This window comes from Capsicum annuum, chromosome 1 (assembly GCF_002878395.1).
Source record: "Capsicum annuum cultivar UCD-10X-F1 chromosome 1, UCD10Xv1.1, whole genome shotgun sequence".
Taxonomy (NCBI): Eukaryota; Viridiplantae; Streptophyta; class Magnoliopsida; order Solanales; family Solanaceae; genus Capsicum; species Capsicum annuum.
Genome location: NC_061111.1, coordinates 26,510,241 through 26,526,671, shown reverse-complemented (window position 1 = coordinate 26,526,671; position 16,431 = coordinate 26,510,241). Strand labels below are relative to the sequence as shown.

The 16,431-nt window shown below is 33.7% G+C and overlaps 1 protein-coding gene across 1 annotated transcript in view; it reads right to left on the bottom strand.

Annotated features, from left to right (window-relative positions):
• The window catches only part of LOC107870183 (vacuolar protein sorting-associated protein 53 A), a 65,666-nt gene extending 49,481 nt beyond the window's left edge, over positions 1-16,185 (bottom strand). The window contains exons 1-3 of the mRNA XM_016716620.2: positions 15,749-16,185; positions 14,974-15,068; positions 48-104 (exon numbers count right to left, since the gene is read on the bottom strand). Coding sequence (XP_016572106.1) covers positions 48-104; positions 14,974-15,068; positions 15,749-15,797 — 201 coding nt within the window. The 5' untranslated portion in view covers positions 15,798-16,185. The remainder of the gene's footprint in view (positions 1-47; positions 105-14,973; positions 15,069-15,748) is intronic.
• Between the last annotated feature and the right edge of the window lie 246 nt (positions 16,186-16,431).

Below are 16,431 nucleotides of genomic sequence, written 5' to 3'. Positions count from 1 at the left end.
AAGCTTCTGCCATACAATAGAAAAGATAGAAAGTCTAAAGAACATACCTGCACAACACTCGTAGCTGCAGCAAGATCTTCTCTGGCTTTGGTACCAGAGTTACTCTGAAATATGAAAAAGCGAAAGGCCAGAAAAACATAGTTCTTACCATGATTATGAAAATAAAAACAACAAACATCATGAAGTTTCATTGATCAGGAAAAATAATAATAGCAATTGCTTTTCTTGAGAAAGCAAAAGAAAATAATAACAATTGCTTAAATAAGGTGATCTCGATAAAGTTAACATTCTAGGTTTCTCATCTCTCTCTCTTCTTTTTCTCTTAAGAGGGAAGTCAAAATTGATGTATTTCTTACCTATCACCAAATAAAAGACAAAAGAGTAAAAAGAAAGGAAAACCATAATAAAATATGGTGCAAAAGTCTAGTAAATCTACCTTATTGAAGAATTCTTGACAAATTCTTCAATAAGGTAATTTCCTAGCAAAATGCAAACAATTCAGATATTTAGGAACGTTGTTCTAGAAGAATGAAATACAAGATGAAGATATTACTCATATAATTTAAAACCGGATGGTTAAAAAGGGGTGTCAAGTTATAGAACAATACCTACCAAAGTGAAAGGTATGTTCTACCATTATAAGACCGACAATGTGATATAATAGTGAAATTTCGTCCATAAAAGTGCAACACAGCCGCTAGATGAGTCTCACCAAGATGTGGATGCCAAGATGGATGTGTGTAGTCATACAAAATCAGATAAGATTAAAAATGACCACATTTGTTAGAAGGTGCAAGTAACACGCATTGAAAATAAATGAGAGAAGATTATTTGAGATGGTTTAGTCATATCTTGCGTCAACCTCCAAATGCACCGATACGTAGATCTGAAACCATGATGAGTGAAGGAACTAAAAGGAGACGAGGGAGATTTAAAATTAGATGGAAGGAAATTGTCTAAAAAGACCTACAATTTCTTGGAATCCATGTAAAATTAGTGGGTGTTGGGATGAGCTTAAAGCATTTGACTTATAAGCCGAAAGTCATAACTCGGAATTCCTAACTTATGGCTTTTGGCTTATTTTTGCCTTTTTAGCTTAAAAAAAGTGGTTAAAGAACTTTTTTATATTACCCAAAAACTACAAAATGCTTAAAAGCTATTTTAGCTTAAAAGCACTTAATATAAGTCAATCCAAACAGACTCTAATCTAAAAATTGGGCAGAATAGAAGAAAAAGATCTTTATAGATGATACCAATTTTTTTAAGAAAAAGAACTTTCTCTGGAGCCAACACTTTGGGCGAACCATAGCCTTCAAACTCGGGTATGATGGGTCTGCCCCTCAACCTTTGCCAATTGAACTAGTCATTAGGGATTAATGTATTTGGTATCAACTAGTTAGGAAAATGTTTTAGACATGTTAGTACTCCTACTTAAGTCTGATGTTTTTTAGTAGTAGTCTTGATTTATATGCCATTAAAAACATAGAGAACTCTCTTTTTTTCTGAAGAAGGTAACTTGTATTTCATATCCAATAAATGCTCAGAACCAAGCAGGTGCTAAGGCGAAAAGTTTCAATCACAAAATACGATAATGGGGGTTCCTATGTACAACTACAAACTTACAGATTGTCAAAGAAATCTACAAAAACTGCTATCTCCCCCATTACCTCCTGTTTACACAAAAAATAAAAAAGATTGAGGCAATTCATCTTAATTTTGTGGATGGGACTGCTTTTGTTCTCAAAATGTCTAAGGTTCCTCTCGGTCCATACTGTCCACCAAATACATGTTGGAATACGCCGCCACCAGTCTTCCTCTGCCCCTCTTCTACCAATACTCTTCTAATTTTCAGATGTTCCAGAGTTGTTCTTGGCATTACCCAAATCACCCCCAACATATCAAGGAATATTTGCCATAACTTTGTAGTTATCTCACAATGTAGGAAGAGATGCTCATTGTTTTCAGCTTCCTGTCCACACAATAGACATCTTGAGCAAATCTAAAGACTTCTCTTTTGTAGTCTCTCCTGAGTTGAATAAGCTTTTCTAACTACCAACCACACAAAGCACGCTATTCTGGTAGGAATTTTAATTTGCCAGATGAATTTTCATGGCCATACCACTGACACACAATTTCTCCCGTTCATTTTCCAATAGGCTGATTTAACTGAGAAGGCACTTTTATTGGAAAGGCTCCACACTAGTTTGTCCGGAACATCAATAATGCTTTCAAAAAAGTTCAAACAAAGCAACAATTTAATAGCTCTATCCACTTTAATTTTAACAAGTTCAAACAAAGCTTTAAACCCATCACCCACCTTAATTTTAATATTGGTCCAGAAATTAGACCACATATTTCTTATGGTCTGTCACAAACTACATCCATATGTACCTTTCACTTCTTCAGTTATCCAACTGTTCATTAAACCATATTTTTTTTGTGAGAATTTCTTCCCCACAAAGATTTGTCCTCTGTCATGAACCTCCATAGCCACTTTTGTAACAGGCTATTGTTGTGAATACTTAGTTTTTTCATTCCAAAGCCACCAAGCTTCTTGCTGCAAATTAGTGAATCCCATCTCACAAGATTTTTGTTCTTCTTCTCTTCCCATTCCACAGAAAATCCTTCTTAATTTATCTATCTTCTTCACTACCCCCTTAGGAACACGAAAGCAAGCCATCATATAAGTGGGAAGGGCATCCAAAACAGGGTTTATCAATGTCAATCTGCCGCCAAGGGACAAATATTGTCTTTTCCAACTAGCCAACCTTCTATCATATCTCTCCAACACTTCGCTCCAAATATCTTGAGCTTTATTCTTTATACCAAAAGGCATTCCAAGATACTTTGTGGGTAGAGTTCCCACTTGGCATCCCAGATTTGCAGCAAGTAGACCCACTCCATCAAAATGGTTGACTGAAAAAATAGAGTTTTTTTTCTTTATCAAAAAAAAATAAAGTTTTTGCTCCAATTCACACGTAATCTAGATAAGCCTTAAAGATAGTTAGGATGGCCCTCAGATGTCTGACTTGGTTCACTTTTGCCTTGCAAAAAATAAGGGAGTCATCGGTATACAACAAGTGAGTGATCTCCATGTTGCCTCTATTACTATGTGTCCCAAATCCTTTTACCCAGCTGTTAGCATTAACCTTTCTAATCATATGATTTAGCCCTTCCATTGCTAAGATAAACAAGAATGGTGACCTTGGATCACCCTGTCTTAGACCCCTTTAAGAATGGAAAAAATCTTCGGGAGTGCCATTAATTAAAAGGGAGAACTTGACACTAGAGATGCAAAAACCAATCCATTTGATCCACTTATCACCAACCCTTATATCTATTAATTTTCAAAAGAAAATCCCAATTGACATGGTCATATGCCTCTCTATGTCAAGTTTACACAAAATTCCAGGCGTCTTCTGATTCATTTTTGAGTCCACCAATTCATTAGTCAAAAGAGCAGCATCTAATATTTGTCTCCCATTCAAGAATGTCATTTGATGTTCATCTACCAACTTGCCAATCACAGTCTTCAATTTTTCCCTTTTTGTGATCAACTTAGAGATAATTTTATAAACACCCCCAATTAGGCTTATTGGCCTAAAATCTTTCAATTCTTCTGCACCATACTGCTTAGGAATTAATGCTATAAATGTAGCATTAAAAGATGTCTCAAAAACTTCATTCTGATGAAAATTATTGATGGAGCTCATCAAGTCGTCTTTCAAAACTTCCAAGCAAAACTTGTAAAAAGCCATTGTGAAACCATCTCGGTCAGGAGTCTTATCTATGGCACATTGAGAAAGAACCTGGTAGACCTCAGTTTCTGTGAAAGGTCTTTGCAGCCAATCTTGTTCTTCATTTGTGATCTTAGGACAATCTGTATATTCGAATGTAGGTCTCCATGCTTCATTTCTGAGTAAAGACTTTTGTAAAAGTCTACCATAGCCATTTTGATATCTTCTGGTTCTACAATTTCTTCTCCCCTTACCACCAGCCTATTTATAGTATTATATCTCTTATGAGTTGTTGCCATCTTGTGAAAAAATCTAGCATTTTTATCCCCCTGTTGACGCCAAAGAACTCTAGATTTTTGCCTCCAGCTGGCCTCCTTATTCTTAGCTAAATGCTCCAATGTTATTACAGTTGTGGCCCTTATCATCATCTCCTCCCAGTCAATTCTTTGGAATCAAGCACATGATCTAATTTTGTTAATTCATTTAGCAGACTATTCTTTTTGTTAACATTCTTGCTAAACTTTTCACTGCTCCAGACGTTTAACACTGAGCCTATAGTCAGGGCAACCTTCAACTACAAATTCATTCCACCAGTTTTGTATCAGATTCATGAAACCTTCTACTTCCAACCACCAATTTTCAAATTTGAAATATGACCTCTTATAATCTCAATTTCCACACTCCAAGATGATTGGTGCGTGATCAGATAATACTCTAGGCAGAATTCTTCGTCTTATATCTTTAAAAGTTTCATCCCATTCCACTGAGTACAGGAATCTATCCAATCTAGCTGCACTTTGATGATTAATACCCCTAAATCAAGTAAATCTTCCCCCTTTTAGTTGTGGATCATGTAGTTCCATCTCCTCTATCCATTCAAAAAACTCAGACATAATATTAGTGATTCTATGGTACCCCTTTCTCAACCATGTATCTGATTATGTTAAAATCCCCGCAACTGACCCACAGACCATCACACAAGTTTCTCATTGCAGAAATTTCTTCCCAGCACTCATTCTTCTCAATTCTGGTATGATGAGCATACACACCAGTAAGACACCAACTGAAAGATTTCTGAACAGCTACAAATTTGTAAGTTAGAGCGTATTGACCTTTCTCAACAAAGATCCCCTTCCACATTCTACTTTACAACAATATCAAAATTCCCCCAACAACTCTCTTCGGCTTCTAAAAAGCCACACTTCATCCACCTGCACGACCACAATTGTTTAGCAAAATCTTCCACACCTTTTTCGAGCCTTATTTCTTGAAAGCAATAGATGTTTGCTTTCCACTTCTGCATTAGACTCACAGTCATTCTTTTAGAACTCATCTTAAGCCCTCTCACGTTCCAGGATAAAAGTTTGATTTTCATTGAAAAGTCAAACTGAGAGGTCTTCCCCTATTTCTAACTCCTTCCACCTCTTTATTTAGATCTGATTCAAGGTTCTTCAACTCATTTTTGCCTATTCCCCTACTCTTTGGTGTTCTGATCTTGGTACTTTCTCTTTGTTTTTCCAAAGATATGTTTCTTGCATCCAGCTTTATATGTAACGTTAGAGCTTCCTTCTCACATCCTTCAAAGGCAGCCCCATACATATTACCAAGCTCCAGGATGTTGCTATTAACCCAATTTGATGCCTCCACTTCTGCTTCCTGGAACTCCTGTGATTGAACGGATTGAATGGCAACTAATTCCGCATCATGTATCTGTAAAAGTTGTAAACCATGACCCTCTACCTGACAATCATCTAAGTTTGTTCCTCCTGCATCGTAGGCCTCGTTATCTACCTTTCTTTCTGCAATTGGAGCTTTTGCATTATGATCACAAATCTGAGTTTCTTCTTCTGTTTGCTTGTGCAATTCTCTGTTATTTGAGTCATGTTCAATACTGGGTATGCCTTCACGATCCTCTGTTGAGGACTCCCAGCCCTTAAAGGCTTCCAAAACTTAGGCCTCATTTGTTTGCACTTAATGAAGGTCTGAATCTGAATGATTCAGACTTCAGACCATTAAGTGCATTTATTTTTTATTAAGATTTTAGCTCCTAATAGGTCTTAATCATTCAGTTCTAGAATCAAGTCTTAATATGTCCGAAAAGATATTCTGGTGTTGGATAATATTCACCACTCTATTCATAATCAGCATCACCACCACTAACCACCTCTGCCACCGCCACCATTGTCAACCACCACCCACCTCCACCATCACAACTATCATCGACAACAAATATCGCTACCAACCCCTATTGTCAACCGCTACCACACCTACTACCTTTATTATTCTATTTATATTCTCCGCCACCATCGTCGTCAACAGCACCACCATCATCAACCACTACCGGCCAATCCTTACTACCGACCAACTCATCTATCACAACTAGCACCGCCACTAACTACCACTAATACATCACAATCTCCACACATTCTTCGGCCGCCAACACCATTGTCACTAGTAACGCCACCTCTACCACCACTTCAACCACTATCATCATTACAATTTATCTCTACTAACAACCATATCTACCATCACAACAAACCTAAGTTGCTTGGACTCAGCAATTTCGGTGCTGCACCAGCGTGGACACGACACTGGCACGGGTAAGGATGAGGGATCTGTGTCGGATCCGGTCAAACGAGATCGGGTGTGTTGACCAACAATTGGGAGAAAAATTGAAATTTTGATATCTCAAAGTAAGGATTTGAATAACTCGAAAATAAAATACCTTCAATTTTGCTGCTACATAATAATTTATACCAGTCCTTTTGTCTCGTTTGAAGCTTTTTTCTTGGTAAATCTTCTTGTTCGTGTTGGTTGTTGCAGGTATTGTTCACGTTGTAACAGATTTTTGAATCCGAGAATATTGGTGCCGTGGTGGACTACTAAATTGTGTGCATAGTAATTTGTATTGTATTGGAAAAAAAATATGCAAAACTTGTAGTGGGGAAGAAGATGGAGGAGAGAAGATGAAGCAGAGGAACAAGGATGAAGAAAACGATGACTCAGAGTCCAATATCAACGCTTTTTTTTATTTATTTATTTTAATTGACCTGTGGTCCTTTAAATGAGATGTAAGTATGCTGAGTTATTAAGACCAACACTGAGATAAGATGCCACGTTGATTATTTATTATTAAGAATAAATATTATTATTATTTTGATTAAATGAGATAAACATTCCATATTATAATTAGAGCTTAGTTAATAGCTGCCTCATTGATTATTTATTATTCTTTTCGTCTCAAATTGAGATGACGCTTTAATTAAGAAAAATAATTAATAACATGTTTAGTTTATCATTTTACCCCTATTAAATGATATTTATATTTTAATTTGAAGAAAAAGTAATTAATACAAAGGATAAAACATGAAAAAAAAAATTTGTCTCTTCTTGAGTAATGAAAAAAGACAAGTAAAATGAGAAATCAAACTAGAAAATTTGAAACGGGTAATTTGAGACGAAAGGAGTATTAAGAATAAATAATTTATCCATTTTTTTAGTTAAATAAGGTAAGCATTGTATATTAATTAGAGTTTATACAATGAGGAAGGCATTATAATTATTTAATTATAAAATAAAAATTAATGTATATGCTTTTCAAAAGCACACATTTTTAAATGAAACTAAATTTAGCATAAGCACGGGCAGACCTACATATATTTTCGGGGTGCTCCGGCACCTATTAAATTCGATACGGAATAAATATAATTATATAGAAAATATATGAAAATAGGTATAAAACATATAAAAGCACCTACTAAAACAAAAAATTGGTTGGATACACTGACATTTAGGTTGATCTTAAGGTTCTCCATTGAAAAGGCGTCCTGCGTTAGAACCTTGTTAAGGTGTTTTTTATTTTTATTTTTCAGCCTTTTAATTTTTTAAGCACCCACAATTCTTAAATCTTGGATCCACCACTGAGCGTAAGTATATATTAAACATATTAATATTGTCATTCTTTTTTGGTTTTAAAATACTTGTCAATTTTGAAAAAGAAAAAAAACATTAGTTATTCTTTTTTTAACTTGAACCTTTGTATTACTCTTTTTAGATTTAAGAAACATGTAAATAAATAAAGACGAACGAATTAATAAATATATTAATCAAATCACACTCTTAAATAATCATTTCTTTCAACTAAAAAGGAACAGAGAAAGTACAGTATAAATTCTATATTAACTAACAAATAATATTATTACATTGATTCAAATATTATTTTTGATGCATCTAATCTAATATTTTTTTATAGCTATAATTATATTAAATTGTGTTTAAATAAAATTATTTTTAATGAAATAATTTATCTTTTAAAAGTCATAAAAATCTATAAACATATTCGATTCTCTTGGAACTAATTTTAAAAGAAAAATAGTTTCTCATTTTTAAAGGAAGAATTGGAAGTCCAAAACATATTCAAATTACGAGTAATCGAATACCATGTGGTTCAAACAAAGAAAGGTTTAACTATCGTAATACTTAAAATGTAATTATATATTAGAAGTAACAGTTCTGAACTATCGTAATACGTAAAATGTAATTAAATATTAGAAGTAACAATTGACAATATTCAACTAACTTAATTGATAACAAGATATCATATTAGGGATCACATCTTGTTAAATCGTTTGATTCTTTTTGTTAGTGCAAGTTCTGAACTATCGAAACACTTGAAGTGTAATTATATATTAGAAGTAATAGTTCTGAACTATCGTAATACTTAAAATGTAATTATCTATTAGAAGTAACAATTGACAATATTCGACTAACTTAATTGATAACAAGATATCATATTAGGGATCACATCTTGTTAGATCGTTTGATTCTTTTTGTTAGTGTAAGTTCTGAACTATCGAAATACTTAAAGTGTAATTATATATTAGAAGTAACAGTTCTGAACTATCGTAATACTTAAAATGTAATTAAACATTAGAAGTAACAATTAATAATATTTGACTAACTTAATTGATAACAAGATATAATATTTGGGATCACATCTTGTTAGATCGCTTGATTCTTCTTCTCAATGTAAGTTTTGAACTATCGTAATACTTAAAATGTAACTACATATTAGAAGTAACAATTGACAATATTTGACTAACTTAATTGATAACAAGATATCATATTAGGGATTATCACATCTTGTTAGATCGTTTGATATATTTTGTCAATATAAGTTCTGAACTATCGAAATACTTAAAATATAATTATATATTAGAAGTAACAATTGACTATAATATGTGATTAACTTAGTTGATAACAAGATATCATATTTGTGATCACATCTTGTTAGATCGTTTGATTTTTCTTGTCAATGTAAGTACTGAACTATCAAAATACTTTAAGTGTAATTATATATTAGAAGTAACAATTAACAACTAATTCAATGCTTGACTTTAGAATTAATATGATTTTAAAATTTAAGTTTATGATCAACATTAAACTAATTGGCTCTCGAAATTAAAATCGCGCCACATAAACCTAAACAAAAAAATATATTTTTACTAAAATATGATAAAATTTTCAAATGAAAATATTCAAAAGTAAAAAGATCACATCTCATTTAATGAGATTTGTACTATTTTTAATAAAATAATCTTTAAAATCCACTTTTTGATAACAAAGAAAGTCAAATATCCATCAAAATGTCCATTCTTGCAGATGTACAAACAGTTCTACTATTTTTACTTCTTGGAAATTTCATTGCCTCACCAACTCTTCAATTTTCCCTGCTTTCTTTCTAAAAAAGACATCATAGTTCATAACACTGCAAACGCTCTCTCTCTGTTCTTAAAAAAAAAAATCTTCTATAGCTAAGAAATTTTTTAAGCTCTGTTCTACCATGGAAGCATCAACAACAAAAGGAAAAAGTATTTTAAGACCAACAAAAAGTGTTGGATTCGATTTTGATGATAAACCTTTGTCGAATCATGTCCAGGTTCTTATGGTTGCTCCTAATGGTGGTGGAAATAGAATATGGTCATGTAACTTTTGTAATAAAAGGGTTACAGATTCATATTCTAAGGTGAAAGCACATCTGTTAAGACTTTCTGGCCATGGAGTTGCAATATGCAAAGAAATTAGTAATGAAGTATGTGCAACATTAAAGATGGAGAATGAAGAAGCTCAAAAGAAAAAATCAATGGTTCAATTAGATGCGAGAAAAAAGGCAGATTATGTATCCCTCCCTGAAGTCTCGAATTTATCGCAACAGAAAAAGCGAAAAGGATCGACGGGTGGAGCACTAGAGAAGTCATTTAGCATTGCCAATAGAAATATTGCCGACAAGTTGGCAGCTCGAATGTTCTATGCTTCAGGTTTATCATTCAACCTTGCAACTTCTCCTTACTTTAAAAAGTATTCCGAGTTTTTGGCGGCAAATCCTATACCCGGTAATATTCCACCCACTTATAATAGGTTAAGAACAACACTTTTGGCTCAAGAAAAAACTAATATAAATACAAAATTACAACCTATTAGAGATACGTGGAAAAGAAAAGGACTGTCAATATGTTCGGACGGATGGTCGGATATTAAAAGACGACCCTTGATAATATAATGGAAGCATCTAGTGATGGACCTATATTCTTGAAATCCATTAATTCTAGTGGTGTTGTCAAGGATGGTGGGTACATCACTAAGTTATTTATTAAAGCCATTGAAGATGTTGACCCCAAAAATGTCGTTCAAGTTATCACCGATAATGCCGGAAATATGAAACTTGTTGGTACTATTGTTGAAGAAACTTTTCCGCACATATTTTGGACACCATGTGTTGTACATTGTCTAAATCTTGCCTTAAAAAGTATATGTCAACCTTCCGAAAAATCAGCCCACTTTTCAAGTTGTGCATGGATATTAAAAGTGATTGGCGATGTGAGTAGTTTAAAAAATTTTGTTATGAATCATGACATGGCGCATGCCATTTATAAAGCATTCGGAGCTATCTTTGTTAAAAGTTGCCAAAACAAGATTCGCTTCCCTCATTGTCATGACTTCTTGTGTTGATAAGGTAAAATTGTCATTGGAAAAAATGGTAATGGATGACGAATGGAAAAATTACAAGGGAGACAAAGTACTTGAAGCGAGGGCACGTGAGATAAAATCGCTTATGATGGATGATGTATGATGGGATAAAGTTGAATACTTTTTAAAGTGCACGAAGCCGATAGTATCCATGCTTAGAAGAGCCGATCTTGATATTTCACAATTGCATCTTATTTATGACATGTGGGATACCATGATTGAAAAGGTAAAGGTGATTGTATTTGAGCATGAGGGGAAAGATCTTATTAACGGCCAATCGGAATTTTTTTATACAATTCAAGAAATTCTTGTGGCTAGGTGGAATAAGAGTAACACCCCATTGCATTGTTTAGCATATTCCTTGGTTCCCAAATACTATCATGAATCGTGGCTTCAAGGGAAAGTTAATGGGATAAAAAGACTTGCACTGAATGAAGATAGGGAGATTGCCTCAAATAGGATCAAATGCTTTCAAAGATACTTCAAAGATCCAAATGATTTGAAGCAAGTTTCTTTGGAGTATGGGGCATTTTGTAGTTTAAGTGGTCACTTTAGTGAGCCTCATGTGATTGATGCTATGGGGTATGAAGATCCTCTATCTTGGTGGGCTAACTATGGTGTAAATGCTCCACTTTTACAAAGTTTGGCTTACAAGTTGCACTCCCAACCAGCTTTTTCATCTTGTTGTGAAAGGAATTGGAGCACTTATTCATTGATCCATAGCATCAAGAGAAACAAGTTAGCTTCGTCAAGAGCCGAAGATTTAGTGTTTGTGCATTATAATCTTCGCTTGCTTTCTCGAAAGAAAGAAAAATACATAAGTGGTCCAAGCAAATATTGCAATTTAGGTAAGTCTTTTGATACTTCTTGAGTAATTTTTTATCATGATAAGTTTCTTTCACAATATTCTAAATTCGTTTGGTATTGTTTTAGGTGGAGACCATTTCAACATTGATGAAAGTATCAATGAGTTAATTGAATTGTCAATCGACGAACCTCAACAAGAAGGTGTGCTCTTTGAAAATGAAGTTCAGAATTTAGAAAAAGATGACAACATGGAGGAAATTGAAGAGGATGATCTTTGATTTAGATATGCCCATGTTCATATTAGATGTTTCAAATAGAACTTACTTAAAATGTAAATTTTATGTAATTATTTTTGGTATATGAACTTGTGAACATGTAGTTTATGTATGATTTTTGGTGATCATTTGACTCTTAATTTGAATGGTTAATTAACTTGTGTCTCTCGTGACTTTCTCTTCGTCTATTTGATTACAACTTAGTGACTCGTCTAGTCATTTCGACTTACTTCCAAAAGACTAAAAGGTATGTTTCATATCTCTCTTAATCTTAGCTTCATTTTAGTTTTTTATTTGGTATATCTCAATGTGTTATAGTTATACTATCTTATTTTAATACTTTGTTGTGTGAGTTGTAGGAAAAGGAATGAATCATGCCCTTTTAAAGAGGTGTATTTGCTTGCGGCCTCGTTCCTTCATGATCTAACTCTACAAGGCACAAGTTACATGTAAGTTTTTCACAATATCTCTCATATATATAATTATGCATATTTGATATTTTTGTAACTATATATATAAACTTTTAATTTTTTTTTTTGCCGAGTCCCCGCACCCGTATCCGTATCCAGATCCATATCCCCGAATCTTAAAAATTCGATCATGAAGGATCCGACACTCGGATCCGCACCCGTGTCCGACACCCGCACCCGAGTCCGAGCAACTTAGCAACAAACAACATCTCCAACTAGAACCAACACACCGCCAACCATCATGCATTCATGTTTCAGCCAACACAATCAACACCACAAACTACTAACATCAAGTAACATCACATCACAACCACCACCACCACATCAATCGCCACCATCACAAAAGTCACCACAATACCAACCATCACAACTATCACCACCAACATTATTAATCATTAACATCAATCACTGCCACCACAACCACCATTATAAACTATCTTCACTATCACTAACAAACATAAATGATTTTTCTCAATCAAATAATAATTTTGTTGTATTAAATTACATACTTTTCTAATATATAATTAATTTTTTATTTGAATTGTATTTTTTATTTTATTATATATACAAATAAAAAAAATTGCACATTCAGATGTTGAAAAACAAACAATCTTAATCATTCAGTTTTCAGATCTAGAGACAACATCTTAATCATTCAGACGTGCATTCAGATTCAAACGTCTGAATCTTAAAAAAAAAATGCAGCCTTAGAGGCCAAAGTTTTGATTTCCAGGAGCTCTTTAAAGGAAATATTCTGATCCTTAGAAGATGGTTCAGACTGGAGTTTCAGATTTTCTGCTTGCTCAAAATTGTTTTGGCCCAAACCACCTCTAGGTTTTAAAACAGGTTCACTTGTCCTTGTACATGAAGGAGTTGCATGACCAAGTTGTTGAGGACTGTCCCCTTGCCTTTCATATTATGCCTCGATGCACTCTGTATAGAAGAATTTTCTGTTTCCTCATCTTCTTCTTTCTCTTCAACTTGGAAACTCACTGGAGCTTCAGTCCAAACCCGGATCGTGTACCGGATTGCTCCATTTTCTATGGTCACCTACTTTGGAATATTGGTCCCATCTCCATGGATTTTGATTATTGCCCATTTAAGGTGGTTCTGAAGCTGCGTTTTCTCCTTTGATAGAGAACTCCTAATATTATTTTTTTAGCACTCCTCACGATTTATGTGATGGTATTTGACTGGGCACAAAGTTGAAGAAAGAAAGGAAGATTTTTGGAACTTCTAGTCTAAAATATGAATTTGTGCGACCATTAATCATCCCATTAAAGGAAAATGGACATTTTAAAGTTAAGTTGTTACTAAATAAAACAAAAGGTGACATTCTTTTTGGGATTGACTGACGACTAACAAGGAAAGAACGTCACATAATTTGGGATTGAGAGTATTATTTATACATATTTACCTTCTTTTTTTACTTTTATTTTTATTTGGTATGACTATGGCATGAGATAAATTTAAATGGAGAAACATATCAATGAGGATTCATATAGCCGAATCTAACTTGTTTGGGATTGAAGCGCTGTTGTTGAAGAATTCCTAGCAAAATAAACTCACTTCTAATGCAATCTTAGAGGTACATAATATACAGGCACGCTTGCATCGTGAATCCGTGACACAGATTGCCAAAAAATTTGCTTTTGGTAAAGTAATAATTTTATATATGCTACACAAGAGACTCAAAACAACAGGTTCTCCAAATATACCGGGGACCGTCTTTCTTTTAATCCTTTTATACTTGAGAAAATCAAAAGATGAATTTGAAGAACTGAATACATGATCTTAAAGGTTTGTTCTGTCATACTCTTAGCCTTGTCACTTGGGCTAGGCCTTGTTAGCAACAGTAAACAATCATAATAGTTTATATAACCTATCTGCCAGTTGTGGCAAATTCTCATCTAGCTTTGGTCATTTATTGAAATACTAATCAATGAACATCAATTTTCTATTTGGTAATTACAAACATGATGTGAAACAGAATTGGAATCATACTATGGATTTTTTTTATTTTCTTTTGAGAAACAACATATGATGGACGTCAGTGGCAGAGCAAGGATTTTCACTAAGAGGGTTCAGAAGTAAATATATGAATTAGCCAAAGGGGTTCAACATCTACTATATATACATAAAAAGTAATTTTAATGATGTATAAATAGTATAATTTTCCGTCGAAGGGGGCTCGGATGTCGCTCTGCCCTTGATGGACGTTCGGAATAACTTATCACCTTTTCTCCATAATCATTTATCCCAATATGGTTGAACTATGGATGAATAGAGCGGAAAAGATATAGAAGTTGCCGACACCAACTAGTTTGGAATTAAGGCATAGATGATCCACATCAGTTACTCCAATAGGGTAAAGAAATTCCTATCTTATACTTTTACATGGTGTAACATTAGAGAGTAGTTCCAAATTTTTAGAATAATCAAGATTTTATCAATTAACTGAGTAAAAAGTACAAGAACAACAGAATTATAGTCTGTTTGCACAGATACTTTCTCCTAAAAGCATCAGCAGACAGCAATTACAGTCTAAGGATTATAATCAGCAGTCATGTAACAGGACGTAATCATTTGTAAATATCTGTCCTTGAAGAAAGCTAGGCAAAGGGTAGAGAATGAGAAAGGAGAGGCAAAAAAATGCACCTGTTGCCGAACAGCAGTCAATATTTCAGCATCGACACGACGAATTTCACTATGTATCTTCTGCATAAGGGGCTCAACGCCAGATAGAGACGCTTCTGCACAAATGTGTCAACTGATTATTCAAAAAAGGGACAAGATTGACTAAGATCAGCATGTTCTAGCTAAAGAATGAGAATGACCCCGGGTCTTAATTATATTCGAGATATGCCATTGAAAAATTGTAGTAATAGCTACACCTAGAGCTCTAAAATTTTGAAAGTTATAAGCCTTACTTAATGATCACCAGTAAAATCTTAATTCTTACATTTTGGACTCTTTTGTTGTTATTAAATGAACATAGACCATAATGCAGTTCTATTGCTACTTCACAGTTCTATCTAATGCGCCTCGATATCAAGGCAAGGAATGAGATTTTCAACCAAATCTTGAGAAAACTATATTTTCTAGACATGTTTAAGCCCACGAGATTCATTGATACAAATAAATAGTAATAAATGGACTTTACGAATCCCAATACTTGACCCTAAACTTTATTTATTATACCTCTTGTTTACAGAAATTACACATGTTATCAATGGATTCACAGCAGTAATGCCCAAAGTAAAAGAAAAAGGAGCAGAAAAACTGATTTCACCAGGAAAGAAAAATAATTGTTGAAATGAATCAAAGACAAATGTGAATTCAGAAAAAATAATTCGGACAAGTGTCTACTACATCAGATTCAGATGGAAGAAAAGGAAGGGAAAAAAAAGGAAAATGAGAACAAGTAAAAGACCTGTGGGAAACATCTGGTTGATGTAATCCAACGTATTCTGCTTCTCCATGATAATTCACTGCCAAGGACAGATCACAAACGACTATTCTGATTATACCATCTTCTAGCCTTGATGAAAACCAACATCAAACACTGAACCGGAGTCTTTAACGGGACCCACTTCTTTTTCTTTCTTTGAGGGCGGAACTCAAATTTAAAAACCGACGGATCTATCCTCCTAGTGTAACCAAAATAGATTTACCCACAAGATAAGTGTACTATGCTTTCCAATTAGAATGACTTCGTTAACGGTGGAAAGTGTATTTCTTTTTTCACTATCCTTTTTCTTCCCAGTGCACTATTTCCATATAATTTTTCGACGCCACTTGCAGAGAGGATTTTGCAGTTCCGCTGAGTAGTGAAATAGTCAAAGAACTTGGATTCATTAATCTTTGAGAAGTTTAATTTGTTGAGAAGTTTACCGTTTACTTTATCTAAGTCAGTTTATTTGTATAGTATCTTTTGAATTTTAAAAGTAAAATAAATTTTTTTTGATAACAATTTATAATTTTTTTTGATATAGCTTTAAAATTAAAAAATTTATTTTGCAATTTAAATTACACTCCCAATTTATTTATATGGTATCTTTTGGATTTCAAAAGTAAAATAATTTTTTCTTTGATAATAATTTTAATTATTATGAT